Source organism: Paroedura picta, chromosome 7, assembly GCF_049243985.1.
Source record: "Paroedura picta isolate Pp20150507F chromosome 7, Ppicta_v3.0, whole genome shotgun sequence".
In the NCBI taxonomy this organism is placed as follows: Eukaryota; Metazoa; Chordata; class Lepidosauria; order Squamata; family Gekkonidae; genus Paroedura; species Paroedura picta.
This window is the reverse complement of record NC_135375.1, coordinates 5,030,233-5,058,145: the sequence shown is the minus strand read 5'-3', so window position 1 is coordinate 5,058,145 and position 27,913 is coordinate 5,030,233. Positions and strand designations below refer to the sequence as shown.

At 51.9% G+C, this 27,913-nt stretch overlaps 1 protein-coding gene across 1 annotated transcript; it reads left to right on the top strand.

The window, feature by feature from the left end:
- The first annotated feature begins 314 nt into the window (after positions 1 to 314).
- On the top strand, positions 315 to 22,704 carry VCP (valosin containing protein). The gene is made up of 17 exons (XM_077346606.1): positions 315 to 543; positions 4,307 to 4,418; positions 5,947 to 6,119; positions 7,060 to 7,202; positions 8,690 to 8,820; positions 9,360 to 9,491; positions 9,735 to 9,837; positions 10,951 to 11,084; positions 14,439 to 14,574; positions 16,067 to 16,179; positions 17,289 to 17,453; positions 17,559 to 17,681; positions 18,702 to 18,914; positions 20,039 to 20,347; positions 21,334 to 21,489; positions 21,582 to 21,736; positions 22,271 to 22,704. The coding sequence occupies exons 1-17, from the start codon at positions 527 to 529 to the stop codon at positions 22,374 to 22,376; spliced, it is 2,421 nt and encodes an 806-aa protein (XP_077202721.1). The 5' UTR covers positions 315 to 526; the 3' UTR covers positions 22,377 to 22,704.
- Positions 22,705 to 27,913: the final 5,209 nt, after the last annotated feature.

The window sequence follows — 27,913 nt, the reverse complement described above, 5'->3', positions numbered from 1 at the left end:
AGGCGTCGAGACACGCCCGTCATTGACCTGGCGATTCACGATTGGCTGCAGCGAGCCCCGTGGCTCTTTTCGACGCCACCCAATCGGTGCCTGGTCGCTAGGCGGAGAGCGGCTGTGGGCCGGCCTCCGCTTTTCCCCGCCCCGCGGGTGGTTTTTTCCGATTGGCCCCTTGCGGCCGGGTGACTCTGCCTCCCGGCCGCGCTCGTCTCGCCATTGGCGGAGGCCAGCGGCGTCCCCTCCCTTCGCCGGCGATTGGCCGCGTTCGTATTTTCTGATTGGCCGCGGCGCGCCTTGTTGCCAGGCAGAGTGCGGCCTAGCGCGCCGGGCGGAGCGTCACTCCCGATGAGTCGGCGTTGACCTGTGAGGGGAAATCCAGGCAGGCCGGCAGGAAGGAAGGAGGCAGCGGCGGAGCGGCAGGCCTCGCGCACACAGAGACGCTCGCAGGGACGGAGGGAGAGCGCGGCAGGCCCGGCACGCGAACCGCCACGCACCGCTCACGCCCAGCCCCCCCGCCCGCCCGCCAGCCATGGCCTCGGGAGCCGAGTGAGTGGAGCCGCCGACCGACGGGCCTCTGGCCGAGCGAGGGAGGCGGGGGCCAGGCCAGGCCAGGCCCAATGGCGGGCGGGCGGCGGGCGGGGGGGTCGGGGCCGGCCTGCTTGGTGCCCGGGCGGAAGGCGGCCTGGCAGGGCCCTCCCGGGCGGCAGCGGCCATCTTGCGGATCTCTGCCGGGCAGCCCCGCGGGGCTGGGCTCGGCGCCGGGCCTGGGGGTGGTTCGCCGCGCGGGGCTCGGCCTCCGTCTCCCGGGGGCCCCTTGGCCCGGCGATGATGGGGGGAGGGGAGGGGCGCGCATGATGGGGGGGGGCTGGAGCCGGGAGCACGCCGCCCCCGCCAGCGCTGGGCCGCAGCGGGGCCTTCGAGCCTCGGGAGCTCCCTCGGGAGGAAGGCGTCTCTCTCCTTGACCGGCGGCCCGGGATGGGCTTGGAGGGCCCCCTCCCCGCTGGGGGAAGGTGCTAAAAAGCCTCCCGACTCCATTGTTGCCCGCGGGGGGGGGGGGGAGGGCTGCCGAGTCATGGCCGCTGCTGCGTCTTCAAGGCGAGAGTCACTCCGGGGCGGGCCCCGCCTCGACCCCCCTTGCGTTTCCTCCGAGGTCTCTTCCTAGATGCGATGAGGCCCTCCCGGTCACAACAGAGTTAATGAGTGGGTTTAAAGAGGGAGAAACAAGGAAGCGGGTGATCCTCCTGGGCCTTTGCAGGGAGGAAGTGGCCCACTTGCATTCTTGAGTCTATTATCTCTGGGAGTGCCCTGAATGCCAGGGATCTCCGACATCTCAAGATCAGAGACTCTCGTCTTTTTATGTGCTGGTCTTAGCTAATGTCCATCAGAAAAGGAATAAACGAGCCTCTTAATATTGCTGCCTGAAAAACTCATGAATGTTCCTCCACATTCATCAGTGGAGTCTTTCTCCTGTCATCCGGATCTTTTCTTTCTTCGACTTTCATTCTCTGGTGACATGGGAGACATTGGCCTGGTTAGTTGAAGTGCACACGTATCATTTCTTGGGCTACAATCTTCTATTTTTAATGCATTTACAGTTGCCTGGGAGGACTGTTGCCTGATTAGCTACATGATTTCTCCTACCTGCTCACAGAAAAAAACTTCAGCGAGGTTCTTCTTAAGCATATGTGCCCCAGCATGTTAGCCTTTATTTGGGTTAATCTCTCATTCTCTTCCTAACAGTTTGCTATGTCCAGCCTCCTTGGAGCAGCTGTTCTGTTGCTTGCCAAAGATACCCAAAGTCAAAGAGCTTCTTCATTCTGAGCAGGTAGAAGAGGGGCCCATGCTGACCTTGGTGAAAATATTTTTTGTCTCTTATTTTGGTTTCCTTTTTGCTGTCCGGTTGGTTGCTACTGGAGTATCTTTGGGCTCCTGAGTAACAGCTTGGTACAACTGGCCATGGATATTTGCTGCGGTTCAGGTCTCTTTAGGTCTCTTTAGTTTTCTGATTTTGAAATTTCCAGGCACTTCTCTCTAGGTACACCTTTGAAATCTGAAAGGGAGTGCTGACTGCCACGAGCCTTATGGGAATGGCGGCATATAAATCAAATAAAGTGGTTCTACTAGGCTGGTAGCTTCACCCATGTTTTTGCTTAGCAGGGGTCAGAAAGAGTTTTTCATCCTCATTCATTGCTGGCTTTGATGTTTAACACACCTGCATTTGCTTCGTGGCCCTGTGGGCAGAGCAAGCTGCCCCTGACAGACCCATCTGGCATGAAAAAAGGTGCCTCTGAGTCACTTTTGGTTTTCTCACCGAGGTCACACAAGCCTTGTGTGGGTTACTTCATTGTTTTTGTTTGCAGGTTTTATTTTAAGCACCATAGCTGCTAGCGGGAAAAATATCTCTAAGGCATCCCTCCTAGTTTGTTGGGCCAGCCATAAATTGCTTGCCAGCTGGGGGCTGATCAGTTTCTCTTTCTGTTTGGAAGGTTGCAAAACTTAGACTTCTGAGTTCTGCCTTGTGGGAAACTGAAGCTGAAATGAAAACTATTTTTCTAACACTTCCACCAAGTGATGTTACTGGGAAAGCTTTTGCCTTCTGTCTTGGGTACTGTGGGCCATGAAATATGAGCTTAACTACTAAACAGGTTTGCACCTCACCATTAGGAATTTTCTAGCATTTTTTGTACCTTGATTTATAGCATTGTTGGAGTCAAGTGGCACCTTTAATACCAGCTTTGATCTACTGTTTGAGACCAACAGAGCTACCCACTTGAAACTTCTTCGATTCATGCAGTAGAGGTCCATCAGTGGCCATTAAGCTTAGTAAGCTAAGGGAACCTTCCAATATAAGAGGAGCAAACCTCTGATTACCAGAGCTAGGAGGCAGCATTAAGGAAAGGACTCTGCATCCTGTCAGTTGGTCCTCCAGAATAACTGGTTGGCCACTGTGTGAGCCAGGATGCTGGACGGGATGGGCTACTAATGGCATCCAGCATGGTTGTTCCTAGTTTTTGTGAAGATCTTGTCACGGTAGCATGCTTAAGTCTCAGGATGATACAGAGTGGTTGCAGTGGAGGGTTTTGTCAGCTGATTGGGTGGCTGCATTTTGTCTCATGGTGATCCTCCAGGGCTTCACCTTTTCCGGTTGTGCGGCTTTTGATGTGAATGTAAAGGTTAGGAGGAGTAATGATTGACTTGGCTTGTTTGTTTGTTTGTTTATTTATCTTAGATTTGTATACTGCCCTCCTATGTGGCTCAGGGTGGTTTACATGGAATGTCGTGGGGTATTACATAGAACATCAAAACATCCTTGTTGCTTAGAAAGATTAAGGGTGGTTTCCTTTGTACTTGAGTTCTTAGCTGCAAAACGCTCCTGGAATTGTTTCCTTGTTGGGACTTTGCAGGAGCAACAATTTAGGATTTTTCGCCAATCTCCAGAATGAAGGAAGGGACTCCAGCTGCAGAATCTGTGCTTGAAGAGTGTTCAGGGACTGCAGACATTGCTGCCACATACCTGTCGGTGGCATTTGGTTCTCAGGGAACCCTCCAGCAACATGGGGGCAGTATCTGTGTACCCAGTCCTGGGGCATAGTTCCAAGTGCTGGTTTTAACTTTTAAGGCTTAAAAGTCTCCTGCGTTATGTACATGAGAGATTATTTCTTTCCTGAGTTACTGTTGTGGTCTCCTTATAAGAAGTATTGAGTAGGCTGTTTGCCTTTAGTGAGGAATATGCAGTGGATGGGGACAGAAAGGCTTCTCTGCTCTGCATCTTTCCTCCTTCTCAGACATGGGTGAAGTGGGGTGCTTGGAGGAGCTATAAAACACTCCTTTGTGGTGCAGTGAACAAATGTATCTTCTAGGGGTGTCATCTCCTGAACCTTTGAAAATCAAGTTGGTTTTAAACTTCATTCCTTATAGGAGGCCATTAGTGGAGGTGCTTTCACAGGATTATGTGGAGGGTGGTGGAGAATTTGGGACACCTTTGCCTGCGGTTGCTTCATGGCCATTTCATCATATCAGAGATGGTTCTGATGTGACAGAACTGCCTTTTGCTCTATCTTAAATCCCTTTGTTCAGTACTTTGTGTTTGTTATGGAGAGGAGGCCATGAACATTTCCGGCCCAGTCATGCAGTGTCAGACTGAGCAGAGGACTTAATCTTGGGATCCCGTGAGCGGTTCTTCATTGGATGCCTCTTTTGCCTTGTATAAGATGCCGTCTTTTCATGTCAGACTCGGGTGGAAAATGCTCCCGGCAGGGTGTGGCTCTGTGTTTCCTAGACTCGCAACCCTTCTTTTCTTTTATCACAGTTCCAAAGCCGATGACTTATCAACTGCAATTCTTAAGCAGAAAAACAGGCCTAATCGGTTAATTGTTGATGAAGCAATTAATGAGGACAACAGTGTTGTATCACTGTCCCAGGTAAGTTTTGCATAATAGTAGAAAACTGCATAGCTGACATTATTTATTGATCCCTTTTACATAGAAATTTGTCATTGTGCCCCTCTGCGTGAAGCTGTGAACAGGACAGAAGGCAAGACAAGGATGGCAAAGAAGTATTAGTGGGCAAAGTGGAGAGGGGGGAGCTTTTTCACCTTCTCATGTAGTAGTAGGACTTGGGGGCACCCAGAGAAGTTGGTGGCCAGTTAAGTTCAGGACACAACACTGATAAAGCTCTTCTGACCCAGCGGGAATCTCAAGGCTCTCTCATCTCCACCTCCCTCGCAGGGTGTCTGTTGTGGGGAGAAGGAAGGGAAGGCGAATGAATGTAAGCTGCTTGGAGTGTGCTCTGGTAGAAGGAAAGCAGCATGTAAGAACAAACTCATCTTCTGAGAAACCGTGGAATTAAATGCCTCTGGGTATAGTGATGATCTTGTCTTAAAGTGAGTTAGATTCATGTAGAACTAGTTTTGAGTCCAGTGGTACCTTTCAGACCAACAAAGCTTATGTATGTACATAAAAGCTTATACCTGTGCATTGACTCAAAAGCAAGAGTCTGTCCCAAGAAAGTTTGCCTACTGTTATAAAAAGCTGGTTTTCAATACCTTGCTTTTCACTACCCAAAGGAGTCCCCAAAGTGGCTTACAGTAGACACACCCTGTGAGGTTGGGGGGCTGAGAGAACTGCTCTGTGAGAACAGCCCTAAGAAGAGTCGGTTTTTATATGCTGCTTTTCTGTATCATCTCTTTCCTCTCCCCGCAACAGACACCCTGTGGGGTGGGGTGAGGCTGAGAGAGCCCTGATATTACAGCTCCGTCAGAATAGCTTTATCAGTGCCATGGAGAGCCCAAGGTCACCCAGCTGGCTGCATGTGGGGGAGTGGGGAATCAAATCGGGTTCTTCAGATTACTCTGCTCTTTAACCACTGCAACATGCGGGCTAGCTAAGCCACGTGTGAGAGAATCAGTGTACCACTGTATTTGCAGTGACCAAAAAAACCCCTCTTCCCAGGTGCACACCAGCTCTGCTTTAATGTGTTAGCCACCTTGGTGGCCCTTTTGAGGGCAGAAAGAGGTATGAGGGTATACATTTTGTAAAATAAAAATGAAGTTCCCAGAAGAATGCCTCTTTGGCTGGCTTCCATTTGAGCTTCTTCCTGACAATCATTAATTCTTACTCCTTTTGATTGGGGTTTGAGACCACCCAACATCTGACAAAGCAATTCCTCTTCATTTGACCACATTTGAGGATAACATTAACATGCTCTTGTACCCCCCCCCCCCAAAAAAAAGATACTAAATAAAAAGAGGTGTGTTTCCAAACGGAATTCTGATCTAGTCTTGCTCAGGACCTAGCCCTTATGTTCCTTGTATTCTGTCTCATGTGGGCCTTTTTTCATCCAGATGCCCTCCCCCTCCTCCATTTGACTGGTGCAAGATTTGATGCATTGGCTTACCTGGAAACTGTGGGGTGCATTGGATACCTGCTTTCACACATTTGTTCTTCACAGGCCAAAATGGATGAACTGCAGCTGTTCCGGGGAGACACAGTCCTGCTGAAAGGCAAGAAGCGGAGAGAGGCAGTGTGCATCGTCCTGTCCGATGACACCTGCTCTGATGAGAAGATCCGCATGAACAGAGTTGTGCGTAACAACCTGAGGGTGCGCCTTGGAGATGTGATCAGGTGAGGGCTGGGTGTGCAATGGAATGCTTCATTTGTGGAGGTTTTTGGGACAAAAAATTGCATTTTCCGGTGGGGTTTAGACTGTATCATACTGATTTTCTTGCCGTAACAGGTAGTTGCAGCCTTTGCTTTGGACTCGGAAGCAAAAATATTGGTGGGTTATTAAGAAAAGGGTTTTGATTCACCCCAGCTGACGGGTGAGGTCTTGAGGCATGTCAGAGGAGGAGGTCTCCCAAATCATCGCCCCCTGACTGGAAGTGAGGGGGTGCCAGGCATGGAGGCTGCTGAGGCCAGGTATGCTCTGGCTGCTTCTTAGGAAGCTGAGATCTGAGGAGAGATTCTGACTGCATCCTGCAGTCAGGCATGTCTTTGGCTCAAGAACCGGGCTCCCAGCTGCCAAACAGGCTTGTTTCCTGAGCTGTGCTCTGTGCTTCTGTGTCATGGCTTGGTCATCTCTTCAACACAGAGGAACCTCTTGAGCTTGTTTTTTTTTCCAGTTTGAAACGGTTAAAGAGAATATGAATTGCTTATTTTGCTAACCTGTACCGTTTGGGAGGGGTGCAACATTTGCAGACTTTGTGGTTATCATTTTTTGGTGAGGACTAGCGGAGAACTTTGATGGAAAACGATAGGGGCTCGTGGGAAAGGTGAGAAGACTATGGTTCCCCAGTGCTTAGGCTGTGAATAATTTGGTATAATCAGGTAGAAATGTGAGACACTTTTCTGCAGTAGTCCAGTTCCTCGGCTGTCTTTGTGGCTGAGTTCTAGGTCTGGGTGGCTGTGGTGAAGCTTAGGGAGTTCTGCAATAAGGGGTGGGTGGTGTGGTTGTCCTGCTTTCTTCCTCAAGGCCTGGAGGTTAGACGTGGCTTCAGCTGCTAAACATTGGGCAGAACCTTTCCAAATGGTGCCCAGGTCACAGGAAACACTCTTGGCTTTTCAGCATCCAGCCGTGTCCAGATGTCAAGTATGGCAAACGCATCCATGTGCTGCCCATTGACGATACAGTGGAAGGGATCACAGGGAACCTGTTTGAGGTCTATCTGAAGCCGTACTTCTTGGAAGCATACAGACCCATTAGAAAAGGTAACGGCAACAAAACAGGCAGTGCTGCTGTGGTGGTGGGTCAAAGCTTCAGAGCTTCCGTTGCATGGCTGGTGAGCTGCTCTCTTTGGCTGCCTGCACTTACCAGACTGCTTCACCCCCCCCCCCGGGGGGGGGGGGAGGATCCCTTTGGCTTCCTGCCATTAGTGCTGAACTCTGCTTTGCTGCAGTGGTCACTGGGCTACTGTTTGCTATTGGGGGGGGGGGTGCCAAGGGGTGGTGTTCATTGCTTTTTTGGGTTTCAGCTGTACAAAAGAGTAGGCCTGCTGGATCACATGAATCAAGTTGAGCATCCTGTTTCCTGCAGTGTTCCAGGGAAGTCCACAAGCACTGCCTGCATGCAACAGCCCCCCCCCCCCACTCCCCTGCTGATGCTGCTGACACACCTGATCGTTAGAGGCAGCCTGCCTTTGAGTCCAGGGGCCCCATCTGACTAGTAGTCGATGCTGACAGGAGACGGGTCCCTTTTAAATTCACCTCTATCAGCAGCTGTTTCCACATCTGGCCAGCTGCACGTTGTGTGCAGTAGTTCTTCCTTCAGTCTGTCTTAAATAGAAATGTAAACTCTCTGGCAGTTTGGAAGCTACAGGGAAAAACAGATCTCTAAGAAAAATCGCAGGCTTGCTCAGGACTTGAGGATGAATTTCAAGCTGCTGTGCCTGAGGCTACCTCAACAGGTGCTTCTTTACTTTTTGCCATTTGAGAGGTAGCCAAAATGCATATTGAAGGTAGGAAAAAAATTATGTAGTAAACAAAAGGAACACTATTATTTAGACAAGTACTGTCTCAGATTCCAATTAGGTAAGGCTCCTAGATGGGAAAGCCTTGTGCTCCGCCCCTTCCTTCCCCAGTGGTGCCTGGCATGGACTTCACCTTCCGTATCGGCCCTGCAAATGGAGTCCTCCGATTCCTTAGCCAGCCACAATTCTAAGGCTCATCTTGGTCTGTCCCTCCTAGTTCTGCCCTCTTCCGCATACATGTCCCATTGTTCTGATTGCTTGGGTGTCAACTTCCTAATCTCTCTGTTTACCCCCCCCCCAAAAAAAAAACACCCCTGCTGCAAGTGTATTTACAAATGAATTAAATAGAACCAGAATGAGTGCAGATCCCTGGAGGACCCATCTGTTCCCATCAAACCACTGTCGGCTTCTTTTCAACGTTGTATTGGCTATTCTGCAATCTTCTGTTGCATTTTAACTACCAAACTGCATGTTTCCCTCTTGAATTCTTAAAACAGGCATCCTCGGGACCCACTAAGCCCATCATGTAGAAATATCTTATTTTTATTTTGTTACAACTTTTTTTTAAAGTTGACTGATAGTGGAGCATTGCTAGCTGCTGAGCACACCAGGAAGCTGGCAACCGTTCCCTAATTTTGCTGTGTTTTGCAGATTAATCATAGATTCAGAGGTCGTCTTTTAAGATTTGCATGGTTTGTTTCTCCCGTGTTAACATGCCGACACTTTTAGGGGACATCTTCCTGGTGCGTGGAGGGATGCGTGCTGTGGAGTTCAAAGTGGTGGAGACAGACCCAAGCCCTTACTGCATAGTAGCTCCAGACACAGTCATTCATTGTGAGGGAGAGCCAATCAAACGAGAGGTGAGTGGAGGGGGCCGGATTCCTCTGCTCTTTGGGGGGGACAGCCCTGAGGAGATGTGGTAGAATGTTCCTTAGGGCGATTGAAGCTTGGAGATTCTTGGAGAAGGAAGGCACCAACCATCAGCAATGTGGCCCAGCCAAGCTCTGCCCTGTAGCAAGTGGATGGGGCTGTAGAGGGGAAAGATCAGGTCCATGGATGCCTTGGTTTAATGTGGTTGCTGTGGCAGGTGCCCCTGGATGTTGCTGGTACTCAGGGGCTTTAATTATCCAAAGCTGTCCCTTAGAAACTAGGGGGAGGGCGGCCGCTTTGCGAGGAGAAGGTTCCAGGTTCCAGCTCCAGTTGGGAGGACCAGGCAACAGGTGGTGTGAGACTCTGGAGAGTCGCTGCCAGCCCGAGTAGCCGGCACTGTCTTCGATGGACCAAGGGCCCCGTGGAGCGCAAGGCAGCTTCGGGCGTTTGTGACTCCACGCTTCTGCAGGGATCGGATCTTGCTTTGGCTTCTGGATCCTTTGTGCCCTTGTTGTCTGTTCCCTGCCAGGATGAGGAGGAGTCTCTGAATGAAGTTGGCTACGATGACATCGGCGGCTGCCGCAAACAGCTGGCTCAGATCAAAGAGATGGTGGAGCTGCCTCTCAGGCACCCGGCTCTCTTTAAGGCCATCGGCGTGAAGGTAGGCATCACGTCCCGGGGAGGGGGAGCCAGCTTGGCGAGAAACCCATTTTCTGCCCCTGTCCAAGCTGGGATCGTGTTAGCCCCAAAGCAGCAAGCACTCTCTATGTGCTCAGTAGGATTCGCTGCGCGGGTGCCTGCAGGGAGAGCTCCCCTGTGGCTTCGGCCAGCAATAGGCCCCGGGACAGCCGTGCTCCTGCATCACTTGATCTGGATGCCAAACACAGACTTTGTGCTCCTCCAGCCTCCCCGTGGGATCCTGCTGTATGGTCCGCCGGGTACCGGGAAGACCCTGATTGCGCGGGCAGTGGCGAATGAGACTGGGGCCTTCTTCTTCCTCATCAATGGTGAGTGTCAGACGGATGACCTGCATGGGCGGCTAGCCAAGTAATGTTGGATATTAGGGAAATGTGTGTTTTACTATAAGCGCAGTTCAGAGGGGAATCGGGTGCCCAGGGCGGTGAGTGGCTGTGTGGGCTCCCCCACATTGGCTGTCTTCAGGCAGCAGGCGGACAAATACTTGTCACAGATGCTTTAGGCTGATTCTGCCTTGAACACAGGGGGTTGGACTAGATGGACTCTGCGGCCCCTTCCTACAATTCTACGTTTGACCAACAGATCCATTTATTTTTTGATTGTGAAAGGGGGCTTATTCAGCCGGCTTCCTAAGCGTTCAGTTTTCAGTGAAGAAGACTACTCATGCTCAAGCAACGCGGATGGGTTGTTTGTCTCTTTTGAATTAGATGGAGCAATCCCTTATTGTAGGTTTCTGTTATGTTGTTCCCAGCAGTATAGTTGAAGAACTTACAGTGCCGAGGAAGTTTGCAGTGGAAAGCTCCCCTTTCTCCTGCTTGTACAGGCTTGTTCCAGAGCTGAGGGAAAGTGCCCCCTCTGCATGGCTCCCCCTCTGGAGGACTGGTCTCCTTTCACCTTACGCTGGTGTTGTTCCAAAGGTTGTTATGTAAAATCCTGGACGATCACTGTTCAGCAAAACCACAGGCCAGGGATAGCAGATCATTCGCTTTTGAACCTTGCAGCTGATCTGCTGTTGTTCTGCTGTGCTCCTTCATCTTTGCCCTGCCTCAGGGAAGTCTTCTTGCCTTTCTCTTGAAATGCTTTGCCATCTTCCAGTGTCTGTAGAGGGACCATCTCCTTGGGAACCTCAATTCCCATAGGAGCTTAAAGAGCAGACCTGTGCATTGCAGTCAGTTACAGGTGACTAGAGAATGATGAGCCTGATCTTTTGTGTGAAGTCATCAGGTCCTTCTGCTTTTAATTTGGCTGATCTGCAGGCACACCGTAAAAATGTTCTCATGTTGGGGAGGGGGCAGATCCGAGAAGCTGCGGCACAGAGGAGTTACCAGGCTGGCCCCGCTCTGCTGGGGAGGCTTTTTTTCCTTGGCGCTGCTTGCTTACCTTTCTAGGAATAGTGAAGCCAAACATGGCCTGATTTCCCACAGGGCCTGAGATCATGAGCAAGCTGGCAGGCGAGTCTGAGAGCAACCTCCGGAAGGCCTTTGAAGAAGCGGAGAAGAACGCACCTGCCATCATCTTCATCGATGAGCTGGACGCCATTGCCCCAAAGAGAGAGAAGGTGAGTGTGCTCCCAGCCCACGGGGGCCAATGGACAGCCGCCGAGTGTGGAGAGCCAGAAGCAAGATGATTGGGCCACTGGGGAATTGCCATGTTAGAAGAATTAGTTAAATCTGGAGCTTTTAAATAAGTACAGACAGCTCAGATTGCAGGAGAAAAAGAAAAGAGATGGTTCTCTGTCATGATATTTGGGTGATTCCTCTGGTACACAGTGCTAGCTTTAATTTTCAAATGACCAGAGAGTGTTTGCATAATGGTCTCTGCCTAGTCCATCTCGATCTCCCCATTCCTCCAGGGAGCTCCGGGTGTGCCTATGCGTTCATCATTTGCTGCCTTGTACCTAGGCAAGCACTAGTCGTATGCTGGCAGGCAGTGGCTCTCCGGGGTCTCCGGCAGAGGCCCTTCCCGTTGTCAGCTGCCTCAGGCCTTTAATGGAAGGTGTCGGAAGTTGAGCCCAGGACCTCCTGCATACAAGGCAGCTGCTGTACCCCAACCCTGTGAGGAAAGACTAGGCAGGGAGAATGTCTGGCCCAGTGAGTTTTACTGCCAAGCAGGGTTTTCAACCTGTATTTCCCAGGTGCTGGCTTGCCACTACTCTGCTGTCTGTCTGTACTTGCTAGAGCCGAGGCCTGATTTTACTATGAAATGAAATGAAACTCTGGAGGAAAGAGGAAGGTTGTGTAGTGACATATGCTAGATATCAGCAAAAGAATTTTCACAGTCAGAGTAGTTCAGCAGTGGCGTGGGCTGCCTCAAGAGGTGGGGAGCTCCCCTCACTGGCAACCTTCAAGCAGCGGCTGGACAGATCCCTCTCCTGGATGCTTGAGGCTGATCCTGCACTGAGCAGGGGGGTTGGGACTAGATGGCCTTTGTGGCCCCTTCCCACTCTAGGATTCTAGGAGTCTAGTTCAGCAGTGGGATGGGCTGCCTAAGGGGGTGGGGAGCTCCCCCTCACTGGCCGTCTTCAAGCAGTGGCTGGACAGATCCTTCTCCTGGATGCTTTAGTTTGTCCTTATAGGCTGGATGTGGTGGCAGAGAGAGGAGGAGAAATAAGGAGACAGACGGAAAGTGTTCTCATGCTGGAGTGTAAGTCTGGAGAAGAAACTGAAGCCATTTTGTGTATCTTGCTTACTGAAAATACACTGTGAGTCTAGATTCTGTGAGTCTAGTTCAGCAGTGCATGGGCTGCCTAAGGAGGTGGGGTGCTCCCCCTCACAGCAGCTGGACAGATCCTTCTCCTGGATGCTGGAGGCTGATCCTGCACTGAGCAGGGGGGGTGGGACTAGATGGCCTGTGGGACCCTTCCCCCTCTAGGATTCTAGTTCAGCAGTGGATTAGACTGCCTCATGAGGTGGTGAGTGCCGTCTCCCTGGTGCTTTTCAGGAAGCAGCTGGACAGATACTTCTTCATTGGGGCCGGTCACCCAGGTCATGCCTCTGCTCGCTCAGGTAGGGCCAATTTACAGATGGGGCCAGCATCTAGTCTTTTCATTAATTTTTAAATTTATTTCTTTTCACAACTGTGACAGTGTCTGCAAATAATTACTAAAGTGGACAGGTGGACTTTCTTGCCCAACATAGGTTTCCTAGGTGGAGCTTCCTGTTGTACTCAGGGCTCTCATGAAAACTCGCTTTGAGCTTCTTCAATGGGCAGAACTCAAGTTACTGCCTTAGAAGGTGTCAGTCCTGATTGCCAGCACTTTGGCCAGGCCCTTGGCCAAGTTGGCGCTGTCATCTTGCAGGAAATAGCAGTGTATGGCTTAAGGATGCAGGCACCTTGAACATTCTGTTCATCTCACATGGTACTCGGGTCCTGGACAGAAAGATGTTGTCTGCAACATTAGCCTTCTGGGTCAAGTAATGCATGATCAAGGCACATATGCCCCAGGGCGAGGTTTGCTTTGAAGGTTCACAGTGCATTCCACTGGAGGCGCTAGTAGAATCTCTTCCGTGGCTTTCTCCACCAGGGTCCTGGTGGCAGATATATGCCTTGGTTATGCTCCATCGACTCAGGGCCTTGGCTTAAGCTCCACTCAGGAGCAGAAGACTACAGCAGGAGGAACAAGAATGACAGACTGCATCTCGCCCTGGCGTGAGCTTGGGTACAACTAAACACCTGGATGACTTCGGCCCCACTGAAGGAGAGCGGAACAGTGGGCCTTACCCGAAGGTTGCTTCTCCTCATTGGGGCGATATCATCCACTTCCCACCCAAGCGAGGATATTCGCTGAGGGAGATGTGGGGTGTTCACATAGAGAAGCTATCCTGATGGATGCAAGTGACCATAACCATGCAGCAGGGCTTGGACAAGACTGGAGAGGTCACTCAGCGGTCACTCAAGGAGAAGTGGCAAGAATTTGCATTTCAGTTTGCCTTACCTGAGTGAGCAGAGGCATGACCCAACCACCTGGATGACTGAAGGGAAGGTCCAGTATTTCGTGATCCTTGATGCCTTAAGGTGAACCTGCACTGAGCAGGTGCTTGGACTAGATGATCCCTTCTAACTGTGAGTTTGTGCTGAATTTTTAGTTGAAGTATTTATCGCCAGAATCATAGAATCCATAGAGTTGGAAGGGGCCATACAGGCCATCCAGTCCAACCCCCTGCTCAACGCAGGATCAGCCCTAAGCATCCTAAAGCATCCAAGAAAAGTGTGTATCCAACCTTTGCTTGAAGACTGCCAGTGAGGGGGGAGCTCACCAACTCCTTAGGCAGCCTATTCCAATGCTGAACTACTCAGACTGAAATTTTTTCCCCTAATATCTAGCCTATAACATTGTAGTTTAAACCCATTACTGCGTGTCCTTTCCTCTGCAGCCAACGGGAACAGCATCCTGCCCTCCTCCAAGTGACAACCTTTCAAATACTTAAAGAGGGCTATCATGTCCCCTCTCAACCTCCTTTTCTCCAGGCTGAACATTCCCAAGTCTCTCAACCTATCTTCATAGGGCTTGGTCCCTTGGCCCCAGATCATCTTCGTCGCTCTCCTCTGTACCCTTTCAATTTTATCTACGTCCTTCTTGAAGTGAGGCCTCCAGAACTCGCCAGAAATACTCTTTTAGTGTATTGCTATTTTTATCTATTTTGCTGCTGTCTTTCTCTTTCTCTGACCTGTGCTATTATGGAATTCTAGTAAAGGTTAATGATGATGCTACTGGCACATGCAAGTCCCAGACGAATAGTTAACCAGCATCTTGCCCCAGCCTGGTTCAGGTCACCGTATCGACCTGAAATGACTCCTTCATCTTCCCTTCCTTTCACTTCTCGTGTTCTCGCGGGGCTCCAAACCTCCTCTTGCCATGTGCCTCTGACCCGTCCCCAAAAAGCCTTTGACCCATTGGCTGTTCTCTCCACAGACCCACGGCGAGGTAGAGCGGCGTATTGTGTCTCAGTTATTGACGCTGATGGATGGCCTGAAGCAGCGAGCGCATGTGATTGTAATGGCCGCAACCAACAGACCAAACAGCATTGATCCAGCACTACGGCGATTTGGTAATTTGGGTTCCTCAGGGCGGCAGCAGGATGGTTGTAGGCATGTGCTGGGCTGATCTTCTGCTAGCTCTTCTGGCTGCTTGCAGCAGTCTTTGAGTCACTTGGTTGTAAAGATGTGCTGTGAGTCTGCCGTCTATCTTCTATCCTAACCCAAGTCCTGGTGGTCTGCAGTCTGGCAGGAAAGATGGACGGGCATAGAGTGCACTGAGCACTACCCATTCGTTAACCACAGTTTGGCATTGGGAAATGGCACGTAAGGGGGGGTGGGGACCACCCACTAGTAGCAGAAAATGGATGAAAGGTATATAAAACCAACACAATTTTAGAAAAGCAATATGCACACTCTATGAGAAAATTCTGTGACTGAATGTCGCTGGAAGTCAGCCACAAATTCAACTCTGATCTGGCATTAAGTGTGCCTATTAGAGAGAAGCTGGCATCTTGAGCTCTTTGTTTGATTGGTGGCTTCTGGAAAGAAAGAAACAATAACATGTATTTCTTTGAAAAAGAAAATTCGAAACGTCCAGCTAGCATCCCTAGTGGGTTTTTTTCTTCATTATACTCCCAGCTTTTGGATTTCTAGCTGACTTTCAGTGGTGCCATTCAGTTCTTTTGTAATTTTCTTATTTGTGTTTTCTCGTGATAAGTTTGGAAGGATTTTCTTATTTCAATTATGTATTCAGTTTTCTAAACAGGCTTGCCATGTGCCTCTTACCCGTCCCCAAAAAGCCTTTGACCCATTGGCTGTGGTCTTCTAAAGCTTAACTTTAAGATGAGTTTCTGGGCCTGTTTTCCTACCCACTAATTGTGTCGGCTGGAGAACTCATATTGATGCCCAAATTCATGCACATCTTTCCCTGGTTGCTATTTTTTTGTCCTAATACCTAAGCATTCCAAATTCACAGAAAGGCACTTGAGCTATTCTTTCACCAATAGTTACTAATTGCCTTAGAATCATAAGTGTATTATCAGTGTGCAATACTGAGCTCCCAAGAGAGATCAGGGCCCTGCAGACCGAAATCAATTCTGCAGGGTCTGTAAGACAGAACTCTTCTGCGGGGCTTTTGGTCAAGGTTATAAAATAACCACTATAGTAGCAGGCCTCACTGATAGGGGGGAAGGAGAGGAGACAGCAGACCTGTTCCTGGCAGACCTCCTCCATCTGGAAGTTAGTCAAGGGCAGGACTAATCAAGGGCAGAAATTGGAATGTTCTTACTCTGTATGTTATTAAGGCTGTAACCCACCCTGAGCACTGGAAGGGTGGGATATCCATAAAAATTATGATTTTTGTTATTCAGTTGTATTAGATGTTAGACGTATGAAGTCTACATATGTGATGGACAATAAATAGGATGACATTGTCCTGTAACCTGCTTTATTGGGTGTCATTACGTTTCCCCCAACCTGTAGAGCTGCATGCGTTTGGAGGAGGGCTTGTTGTACTGTGCATAGAGAGAACTGAGTGGCTGTATTTGCCTTGGTGTCCCACAGGTCGCTTTGACAGGGAGGTGGACATTGGCATTCCTGATGCAACTGGTCGCCTGGAGATTTTGCAGATCCACACCAAGAACATGAAACTGGCTGATGATGTAGATCTAGAGCAGGTGTGTGATGGATGGCATTCTTAGAAGATGCCCGTTGGGAGTTGCCTCAGACCAGGAGAGCGGCTTGGGACTGAGGTGCCTGAAGATGGCAGAGTGTGAAAGCCCTGAGCTAGCGGCATGGGTCGAACAATGTTGCAGTCATACCAACGCACTGCCTAGTACAGAATGCATTGGAACTGAGGACATACATGTATATGAAATGGCCTGTGCAGTTTTCTGAAAGGGGGGCCATATGTTTGTGGTTGCATTTTAGGCTGCTACTTGTGACGGACACATAATAAAATTGGAATAAAAACAGTAACCCTAAAAACCTTCCCCCTTCCCGTACCAGTCACCCCTACCACCCGCACCCAGATTACTGCTAGAGTCCAGATAGGACTCCAGAGGCACCCCAGAAGGGGCAGATACCTCCTCTGCCTGCCCAGCCTCACCCAAAGGCCTGGTGGAAGAGCTCCTTCTTGCAGGCCCTTAGCTCTTCTGGGAGCTCATTCCATCAGTTGGGGGCTGGGGCCAGGCGGATCTCATGCTGGCAGTTGCAGTGCTGTTTAATGGGGCCTAGGGAGCTAGACTATCCCTCAGGTACACTGAGCCCAGGCTGCATAAAGCCTTGAAGGGCAAAACCAGCACCCTGAGCCTGATCCGGCATTCCACCAGCCATCCGTGCAGCTGCCTCAGCACAGGCTAGAGGTGGCCTCTTGAAGGTGACCCCGTGAGAATCCCAGCAGCTGCATTTTGCACCAACTGCAATTTCTGGGTCAGGAACAATTTCCAGGTAAGGATCCATCTGCTGCCCAAGAAAATGTATCTGAGGAACTCTTGGTGATTGCAGCATCTCTGAAAGCGGCCCATCCTTTCCATCACTCTTGTCCTACCACAAAGTTTTTGGGGATGAGAGGAAGAGGTCAGGTCCTGTTGCTGATAGGTGAGCTTTGTGATGCAGCTGCGGCCTTCGGGGAGGGGGAGGGAGACTCGTCAATGCCAGATTTCTCCTGAGCACTTCTAAGCACAGTAAGAGAAGGTGTATTTCAGGCACAGCTGTCGGCCTCCTCCTTTGTCAAGGGACAAGGGCTCGGCACACGCTTATTCGTGTCATGGCTGTGTTGTTCCAGGTGGCCAATGAGACCCATGGCCATGTTGGCGCGGATTTGGCCGCGTTGTGCTCAGAGGCGGCTCTGCAGGCCATCCGGAAGAAGATGGACCTCATTGATTTGGAAGATGAGACCATTGATGCAGAAGTGATGAACTCCCTGGCTGTGACGATGGATGACTTCCGGGTAAGCCAGAGGCACCGACCCGCTTTCTTTGCATGGAGGGTTGCACGGAGAAACCATGCGCACGGAAATTCATGAGGGGTCTCCCTTTTCCCTTGCCGACACCAGTGGGCCCTGAGCCAGAGCAACCCCTCGGCTTTGCGCGAGACCGTGGTGGAGGTGCCGCAGGTAACCTGGCAGGACATCGGAGGCTTAGAAGACGTCAAGCGAGAACTCCAGGAGCTTGTCCAGGTGAGGACTGCTGGTGCCAGTGAGAGCAGAGTGAATTCCTGATCTAGAAACCACATTTTGCAAGCCCCTTGGTAGGACCAGCCATTGCTGTGAATGCATAACTTGCACCAGCTATGCCGAAAACTTTATGGATGTCTCCAAGGCACAAGGAACTCGGAGTGCAAGTTTCTTTGATTCTGCACCTCCTGTTTCATTAAAGCAGTGACTTCTGAAGTGCCCCCCCCTCCCCAATAAGTTTCCGGGTGCCTCTTTGCTTCCCTACTTTGACTCCTTTTTCAAGTGCCTCTTTCTTCCCTTTCATGTTATTTATTTATGTACCGCTCTCCCCGGAGGCTCAGGACAGTTTACATAAAACATAGAAAACAATACAAGGAACTTAGTTTTTCCACAACAATACTATTAACCCTGAATTGTAACAATGATGATTATAGCAGTGCAGGAGCAGGAGTGGGGAATCAAACCCAGTTCTCCAGATTAGAGTCTGCCACTCTTAACCACAACAGAGGCCTGCAGCCTTCTCCTGGCAGCTCAGTGTTTCTTGTCTCAGAGCCTCTGTTCTCATGCCAGCCAGTTGTCTATGCAGCGCTCTGACGACAGGCTTCAGGACAGTGTGCATCGATAGGTCAAGCTGTCTCTGCATATAGGCATCTTTTCCCCAATCACAGGATTATTTTTATGGCTCTTGTGTCCATGATAGGCATGGAAGGACTCAGTTCCTAGTTCATTACTAAGCCTCTGCCCTGCCTGCAGGACCCCTTGCCATGAAGTGCTTGGGGCTGGGAGGAAGCCCGGCTCCTGCTGCAGGGGAGGTACAGAAGTAAAGTCCTGGTAGGGAAGGAGGCCTTGCTTTTGGGCAGCCTCTGCCTCTGTGGGACTTCCAACTTCATTTACTGCTGAACAGCCTCCAAGTGTGCAGCTGTGCCCATTTCTGTTGGATGCAGTCCAGGTTGACGAGGATCTCTCTCCTGGAGCAGTAAGGCAGCACAGAAGCACAAGCAAATGAACTCCTTCTTTCCCCAGTACCCAGTAGAGCATCCAGACAAATTCCTCAAGTTTGGCATGACTCCCTCCAAGGGGGTGCTGTTCTACGGACCTCCTGGCTGTGGGAAGACCCTGCTGGCCAAGGCCATTGCCAACGAATGTCAGGCCAACTTCATCTCCATCAAGGGCCCAGAGCTGCTGACTATGTGGTTTGGAGAGTCGGAGGCCAATGTGCGCGAGATTTTTGACAAGGTAAGTGTCCACAAGCTGCCTCTTGGGATTCCTGGGGCACTGCTCTTTGCAGAGGGATTCTGGTGCTAAATCCATGGACAACATGGCCCAGGGGGGTGGGGGCTGGAACGCTCTGTCTTCTTGGTGCTGCAGGGGGGGGGGGCTGGAGTTCTAACCCCCCCCCCCCCCGGCAGCAGTTTTGGCCACTGTGTGACATGGACTGTTCAGCTGGATGGGCCACTGGCATGATCCAACAAAGGACTTTGTATGAAATTGATGATGATCGGTGTAAAAACTTTTCTGTTTTTTTTTTTTGTTTTTCTACTGGACTCACATTTGCACTTTTTCCTTTATCAGTGGCATAAAAACCTGGCTCCCCAGAACGTCTTTTTGTCTTAGAGTATCCGGGTGTCCTTGGGTCCCTCCCTGCCCTGCTTTGCCCTTTGGTGCTGTGGCCTAAGCAGACCTCTCACTTGTCAAGGGAGCTGCTGCCCCCGTGTGGCAGTGAAATCTGCAAATAGCTTGGATTCCATCTGAAACAAATATGCAGGCAGGTTATAGGGCCGGGAGCAGGATCAGAGGACTGATGCCAACAGCAGAACCTCTGTGGCCCTCTGGGGGGCAGCGTTTAACTGGGATATTGGTTTTTGGTGGAGGCAGGAAGAGCAAACAGAAGTTAACAGATGTTAACAGCTGGCAGCAATGCTTCTCCCAGCCTGCCTGCTCTGCTCATGGCCTGATTTATACTGGTTTATATTCCCAGGTGGAGAGCGGCATGCAAGGGCCCTTTAGAGCAGGAGTCATCAACCCCCGGTCTGCAGCCGCGTATGCCTCCCCCCGCCCGCAGCGAGAAGGAAGGGAAGAGGCAGGCGCAGCCGCTGGCATGCTGGTGACGCATGCGCCCAGTTGCCGTGCATGCGTGTTAGCGCCGCCTGGTGGTGAAAACACGCATGCGCTGCAAGTCGGCTCTCCCCTTGCCCCGGAGGCGGTCCCTGACCTGAGAAAGGGACTAGGTGTGATGAAGCAGCCCTCCTGTGGCAGGGGCTCCCCCAAAGGAATTTGCCAGGCAGTCCGAAACGCCGTAGTCCCGGGGGAAGGCCACCTGACGGAGAGTCCTGCAAACTGAGCGCTCCTTCCCCCTGCAGGCCCGCCAGGCAGCTCCCTGCGTGCTGTTCTTCGACGAGTTGGACTCCATCGCCAAGGCCCGCGGAGGGAACATTGGGGATGGCGGGGGTGCCGCCGACAGAGTCATCAACCAGATCCTGACAGAGATGGACGGCATGTCGACCAAGAAGAACGTCTTCATCATCGGCGCCACCAACCGGCCGGACATCATCGACCCCGCCATCCTGCGGCCTGGGCGCCTCGACCAGCTGATCTACATTCCCCTGCCGGACGAGAAGTCCCGCGTGGCCATCCTCAAGGCCAACCTGCGGAAATCGCCTGTCGCAAAGGCAAGTCTGTGCTGACCTCGGGGAGCGCGGTCTTTCTGGGGGAAGCCAGCGTGCGCTTGTTTATTTATGATATTTATACACCGCCCTCCCCGGAGGCTCAGGGCAGCTTACAGTGAACTTGTGAACCAAGATGGAAGCTCTCTCCCGGCCAGCTGTGGCCGCCATGAAACTGCATCGGACCCCTAGAGCCCTGGCCGTTTTAAAGATGTGACTGGGGGGAAGGTCCTTTGGATGAGCTTGACAGGTGGTGGCTTCCGCCAGGAGAATGCTGCACTTTGCTTCATCTGCAGGGCTTTCTTGTGTATGATTAACTGAATCTGTTTACTGCCAGTTGGTGCTGACTTGGATGTAAAAACTTCTGCAAATTAGAAGCTGGGCTGGGCGGGGGAGGGGGGGTTCTTTACTACCTGAAGCAGTCTCAAAGCAGCTAACAATCCCCTTCCCTTCATCTTCACACAACAGACCCTGGTGTGGTAGGGGCAACTGTAAGCCATGAAGACTCTTTAAGTTAGAGAAAAGCAGGGCATTGACAACCTGTTCTTCTTGGTTCAATGGTAGCGCATCTGCTTGGCATGCAGACGGTCCCAGGTTCAATCTCCGGCATCTCCAATTCAGAGGACCAGGCAGGGGGTGATGGGAGAGACCTGACCCTGGGGAGGCGCTGCCAGTCTGAGTAGACAGTTCTGACTTCGATGGGCCAAGGGGCCATTCATATGTCCCATTTCTTCCCGAGAACCAAATGAACTTTGCCTTGCGATAGCGCCCCAGCGGGAGTGCTTCTGGGCCCTTCCCTTGTGCTTTTGCCGTCCTCACTGGGCACAGGGGACAGTGCTCTGCTGCCCTTCCTAACAAGCCACAGGCCGCTGTGGGGACTGGCCCATGAGGCCCCTGCCAGGCGTGGCTGGTGCATGGCAGGAAGGCCCAGCTGAGGCTTTGCTGCTATCCAGGGAAGGGTGTGTGAGGTGGAGCCTCCCTTGTTCTTACAGGATGTGGATTTGGAGTTCCTGGCTAAAATGACCAATGGCTTCTCGGGAGCAGACCTCACGGAGATTTGCCAGCGCGCCTGCAAGCTGGCCATCCGGGAGGCTATTGAGAGTGAGATCAAGCGGGAGCGAGAGCGGCAGACCAACCCTTCGGCCATGGTGAGCGTCTCTGCGGAGCTCCTGGACTGGGTGGGTGGGTGGGGGGGGGGGACCTGAGCTGGTGGCTGAGCCCTGTGCTTTTGCCCGTCTAGGAAGTAGAGGAGGACGACCCCGTGCCCGAGATCCGGCGCGATCACTTTGAGGAGGCCATGCGTTTTGCCCGACGTTCTGTCAGCGACAACGATATCCGCAAATACGAGATGTTTGCGCAGACCCTACAGCAGAGCCGGGGCTTCGGCAGCTTCAGGTAACCCCAGGCGGCTTTGAATATCCCTCCCCCAGGAGCTGCCTCTGTCCTGGCTGCAGCTGTTCTGCAGTAAACACCCGCTTCCCTTGGGTGCTGGTGGAGGAACGTCGGGGGACTCTGTCCAGCCGCGTCGCTCTGCTTTGCTTGACAAGTTGTCCGCAAGGCCCTGAGCAGAGGGAGGCAAAGCATCCTTCGAGCAGACAACATAACAGGCAAAGCAGGGTGGGGTTGGCCAGGACGGGCACTCAGCAGTAGGGAGGAGCTGCCCAGATGCCACGTTTGGCAGCAGTCCTCCCTCCACTTTGACCTCTCGGCCCTTCCCCCCCTCCCCCTGCTTAGCATTGATGTCAGCAGACTGGTTGAGGTGTTGCTTCCTCCTTTTATGGCTCTTGGTCTCCCCAAGAGGGGGGCAAGCTTGCACGGGGGAGTGAATGGGGACAAGTGCAACCCCCCTGAGAAGCGGTAGGGAGGTTTGGTGGGTGATGGAACTGTGATCCCTGATTGCGCCTCTTCTCTCTGGGCTGCCCTCTGCAGATTCCCATCCGGTAACCAAGGTGGCGCTGGACCAAGCCAAGGGGCAGGAGGCAGTGGTGGCGGGAACGTTTACAGCGAAGACAACGATGACGACCTCTATGGTTAACGTGCGGCCTGGCGGACCCAGCTCCAGCACAGGCCACGTTGTACAGGGCAGTTCCAGCGGTCGGTGGACTCCTGGCTTCTTCATTCCTCGGTCAGACCCATGTAGCTGCGTGTCAGGCTCTGTCTCCTGCAAATACAAGGCGGTTGGTTGGTTGGTTGGTTGGTTTGGAAGGCAGAGAGGCAGCTCATGAGGAGGGGAACTGACTCAACTTCTGGGAAATTTCTGTTCTAGTTTATGGCAGAATCAGCAGCTTTAGCAACAGGTACAACAGTAGCCTGTAAAAAATAATTTAAAAACCCATAAAAATAAAAAAATCCCATAACTTCAAGATGGTCTTACCTTCCTTCCTTCCAGTCCTTTTTAGCAGATGCTGTCATTCATCCTGGATTTTGGCAAACAGGCTTTCTACATGCTCTCCAAAGGCCGTGCTTGTGTGATCCCTGTAAGCTGTACAGAACTTTCAACAAGTTCCCAAGTCCCTTCTTCGTACAGTCCTCAACTGTGCAAAAGGCCCCCTTGCTGTGGGGCAGAACAAGTTCCTCCCATTGGTGGGAGGGAAATCCCACCTCTGTCCATGGGCATAATTTGAGGGAAATGCGCTCCGTCCTCTGACTAGAGAAGGAAAAGACAGGGCCACTGCTGTGCCCTTCTGCACTTCCGAAGGGGGTAGACACAAGCTTCCGGTATTGTGCACCCCTGTTTGCAGTGGATGGCCTGGACTACCATTGCTGTCTGCTTGACCCTATTTCTCCTTGGCCATCCAGGCCAATAATCCCAGACCCTTCTGTCCTCGAAGCATTCAGGGCAATTCTGCAGTCACCGGCAGTCCTGTCCCATCGCCCTGCAGAAGTATGGCAGGGATCCCTTGCTGGAGACTGGGGAAAGAGTTTGAAGAAGGGGCTTGCCAGAGGAAGTCCAGTGAGCCTCAGCCAAGGGGGGGCGGCTTTTGGGCCTGTGGCTCCCTGCGACGGAGCATCTGCTTGGAGCGGAGAAGGGTCCCAGGTTCAGTGCCTGGCATGGCCAGTTAAAAGATGGGATGGGGAAGACCTTTCTCTGCCTGAGCCCCTGCAGAGCTGCTGCCAGTTTGAGTATGCAACACTGACTGTGGTGGACCACGGGTCGGATCCAGCACATGCCGACTTCCTGTGCTCACTGCTGTGCCAGCTCCTGAATCACGGGGGGTGGGTGAGGGGGGGGGCTTCTGGGGTGCCGCTGGTCCTGGGACTGTTGGAAAGTGCAGAATTCAGTTGGGTGAGAATCTCCAGTTCATGAAAAAGAGGGGTTTTTTTTGGGGGGGTGTCAAGGATTGGCTGTAGGGGGGGGAGCACCTTGGCCTCCTCCTCCTCAGCTTCTGTACTAACTGCTGCTCTAGCTGAAGAAACAGCAAACTTTAGTCAGGCACCAGCGGGAGCTATTAAAGTTCACAGTGGAATGATTCACCAGGAACTTTGTTATAGAATTTGGATGTTTTCTGGAAGAGCTTGAATAGGAGACGTCCCCTGTGGAGGAGGCTTCCGATGAAGGATAAACTGCAGAGCTCAAAATCAAACAGCACACGAATTGGGAAGTTCTCACCATCTGTACACAAAACCCTGTTTGGAAGGCTGCTGGAATACCTAGAAAAGGCAGGAGCGGCTTGCAATTAACAAGCCGTGTTTTGCACCCTCATTGTCTTCTGGCTTCGGCTCCCCTTTCTTTCTGTGTTCCCCATTTCTTGCCATTCAGTGGCTGAATTCCGCCTCCAGGCCAATTATTATAATTCTATGGGCTACGCTGTAATCTTCTAGGAATCGGGCGGGCTGTTTGTTTCTCTACAATGGAGTCGATCAGCTCGTGCCTGCCGCCTTGTTCCTTGTGCTTCATGGGCAGCCCCACAGCCTAGAGTTGCGGACTGCTGAACTTGAGGGCTGGCCCTCACTTTAGGACTTCTCGGGCACGTTTTGCAGAGCACAAAAATGCACCCCACTCATACCGTTGCAGTGCAACCCATATAAAAGAGGGGATGTTTGACTTTTTGTGGGCCTTAGCGGTTGTGAGGCTGGAATGAGAGCCTGCGCGGCTGTTCCACCAGCTGTGGTCATGCTGCTTCTAGTGGCAGGTTCTCCTCCCACCACGGCAGGTGTCTGCGGCTGCTAAGTGGAACAGAAGACACCTGAGGCTGAAGACTCCTCACCACGCTAGCTGCAAAGGTCGGTTGGTGAGCTGAGCCTGTGGACAGGAGACGGTGGCGTGTGGCTAGCGTCTCAGGGTGGTTCTCTCTTGCCCCAGAGGGATGGACCAAAACCAGTGGGATAAAATTAATTCAACAGAAATTCCATCTAAACATCCGGAAGAAGTTCCTGACAGTCAGAGCGGTTCCTCAGTGGAACAGGCTTCCTCGGGAGGTGGTGGGTTCTCCATGTTTGGAGATTTTTAAGCAGAGGCTGGAGAGCCATCTGACGGAGAGGCTGATTCTGTGAAGGCTCAAGGGGGTGGCAGGTGACAGTGGATGAGCGAGAGGGCGGTGAGTGTCCTGCATAGTGCAGGGGGTTGGACTAGATGACTCAGGAGGTCCCTTCCAACTCTTATTCAGGATTCAGGGGGCAGGGCTGTCCGTGTGCCAACCTGCCGTTTTCCACATATCTGTCTCCTTTACCTGAGCAGAAAGCACAGTCCATCCATGCAGGGCAGCACTGTTGATTCCAGAGAACATCCGTCGCATGCCTTTCCTGTGGTGTAGCCATGTTTTCAATATTGTGCCCATCTCAAACTAGTCCTGTTAGGAAAAGCCCAGAAAGATCAGAAAAGAGGTCACACTTCCCCTTCAAAAGGAAGAGAAGGCGGTCTTTGTTTTCTTTTCTCTGGATGGGAAACACAAGAATGTGCTGCATCAGGCAGTCTGCTCTCCACCCAGCTTCAAACAGCCAACCAGCCGGCTGCCCTGGAGGGCCAACAACAGGGCAGAGAGGCGGACCATTTCCCTTTCTGTTGCTTCCTGGTCCTGGAATCTGGAGACTTGTGGCCTCTGGATAGTGAGCATAGTTGTGGCTGCCCAGGTGTCCTTGAAATGCTGCAGCCACACACACGCTCTGGTCTGGGAGTCAGGCAGGTGACTTTTTAGCCAGAGCCCTCTGGTCCTGGCAGAAGGGCTGCTTCCGCCATTGGGGACCCCTGGGGTGGGACTTGGCCTGTGTTGAGAGTCTGTAGTGTCTGACTTGCATTGAATGAGCCGATCTATAGGGCTGACAGCCATTACTGGCTCTCGGTGGGGCTTGGCCAATTAGGCGTCCGTGATGGCATGGTCAGTGTTTGCGCTTCTACAACTGGTCCACCTAATCTTGCTGCAGCGATCCCTGCCATAGTCCCCCCTAGACTAGACTACCACAATATGCTGCCCACTGGGCTTCCCTTGGGGATACTTTGGAACCTGCAGGTGCTGCAGGATCCATCTGCTGACTGGCTCCCTTTGGTCTTCCTGTCTATGGCCAGTCTTGCGGTGGTTGCACTGATGTTAACGGTGCTGATTATAAGCTTTGAAGCCCTAAGCAGCCTCAGACTGGCACACCTGAGGGACCCCCACACTGCTTGCCGTTGTCCTCGTGCATTTTTGCAGAGTGCCTGGTCCTCTGCCAGACACTCTTTGGGATATTTCTAGGTCCCGGGAGAATGTCAAGATTTCAACCGTTTTAATGATGAATCTTAGGGTTCCATTGGATGCCTTTTAAAACCTCCAGGTCTGTAGCAGTTGGCGTCCAGGGGCGTCTCTTAAGGCCAACAAAGTTTTATTCTGGGTCGAGGCTTTCTTTGGCAAGCACACTTCTTCAGGTGTGATGTTGTGGGCCACCCGGAGCCCCATGTCGCAGGAGAGGGGGTGCAAAGAACTCCCAAAGGTTGCAGGTCTTTCTTCCGCAGGCCTTCTTCCTCTTGTATTTGCCAAGGCTTTTGATGGGAGAGGAGCAGAGGAGATTGGGGGGGGGGATTTGGTTTTAATCTGTGTTGTTTTAGTAGCTACTTGTAAGACACTTGTACCCCCCCTCAAGACACGGTGCAAATAATGCTCTTAAGAGTTATTGATAATTCCCCTGTGCCAGAATGAGGCTAACTGGCCTGCAATTCAGTGGATCTACTTTGGGCCTCTGTGTGACATTTTGCTACTTTCCAGACGTCCAGAATGGAGGCTGAATTTAGCAGCACCACTGGATTCCAGGTGCCCTGCGGTGGACCACAAGGCTCAGGATATGAACCTGCAGGAGACCAAGCCTTGTCATCAGATACCTCCACAAGCCCTGGCTGCACCCCCAAAACCTTGTTGGATTCCAGTGCTGCAGAGCAACACAGCCGCCCTCTGAAATGCTCTTTAGCAGCACCAAGTTTGAGACCAGTCGGGCACCTTTAAGACCAGCAAAGTCTTATTTTAGCCGTACCTTAGATGCAACTCTGCCTGGCTGGACTTCTGCTTCAGACCAACATAACCCGAATCTATTTTTAGCAACCCAATTACCTCTCCTGGCTTTTTAGAAAGTTTGGCATGTGAGTCCCTTTGGGAAGCCTGAAGGGTGACTGGGGCAGGCATTCCAGACACATGGGAGCGTCCTCTGCAGGGCCAGCCCCCGGTGAGTGGAGCTCTGCAGTGCCTCTGCTGCCTGAGCAGGGGCTTTCCAAGGTCGGGGATAAAAGGGGCTTGCAGATCACCTGAGATACCAGAGCTCCTGCAGGTGAGCTAGGGCTGAGCCCCAACTGCCAATTCAGGGAGAAGAGAGGCTGCTACTTGGATTGATCACAATGCATGTGGGGGGCTGGCGTATGGGGGTGGCTTCTCCCCCCCTCCCCCTCCCCCGCATCCTGGGGAAATGGCTGCTCTGGGGCAGCCCAGTTTGGTAAGCATCCAGCTGCATCTCCTTTCTATCCAGCATGGAATTTCTGCACTCGTCAATGAGCCTTTCCTCCAGAATGACAAACCACCCAGGATCTTACGTCCAAGAAACATCTCTTGTTTCTCGCCTGCTAGAATTGGATCTAGTAGATCATTTGACTGGCAAATCCTCTCTCCTTGGTTCGTTTGCCTTTACATATTTGTAGCTCCAGATTGGTCTGCATTATTTTGTTGTTCTTAGGTGCGAAGTCGTGTCCGACCCATCGCGACCCCACGGACAATGACCCTCCAGGCCTTCCTGTCCTCTCCCATTCCCCAGAGTCCATTTACTTTTGCACTGACTGCTTCCGTGACTCCATCCAGGTCTGCATTATACTAGAGTGGAAAAGCTTTTCCCGGTGAGAAAAAGCATTTCTTTGGGAGCAGGGGGAACGGAAGGCAAACGGGGACAAAGTGCCAGTCACAGAATCCGCTCTTCTCTGCTGCTCTCCGGCCAACTTCCTTTTCAGAAGTGCTTTAATTGGGGGTGGGGGAGCAGAAAGAGTCCCCCAAGGGGTCTGCTCGCATCCCCCCGCCCCCCGCCCGAACTGGGTAGCCTTTCTGGGCAATTTGCTTTTCCAGCAAGAAACAGCAGCCAACGGTGGGAATGTCAGGTTGCTGAGACAGACAAGCCCAGAGCCACGAG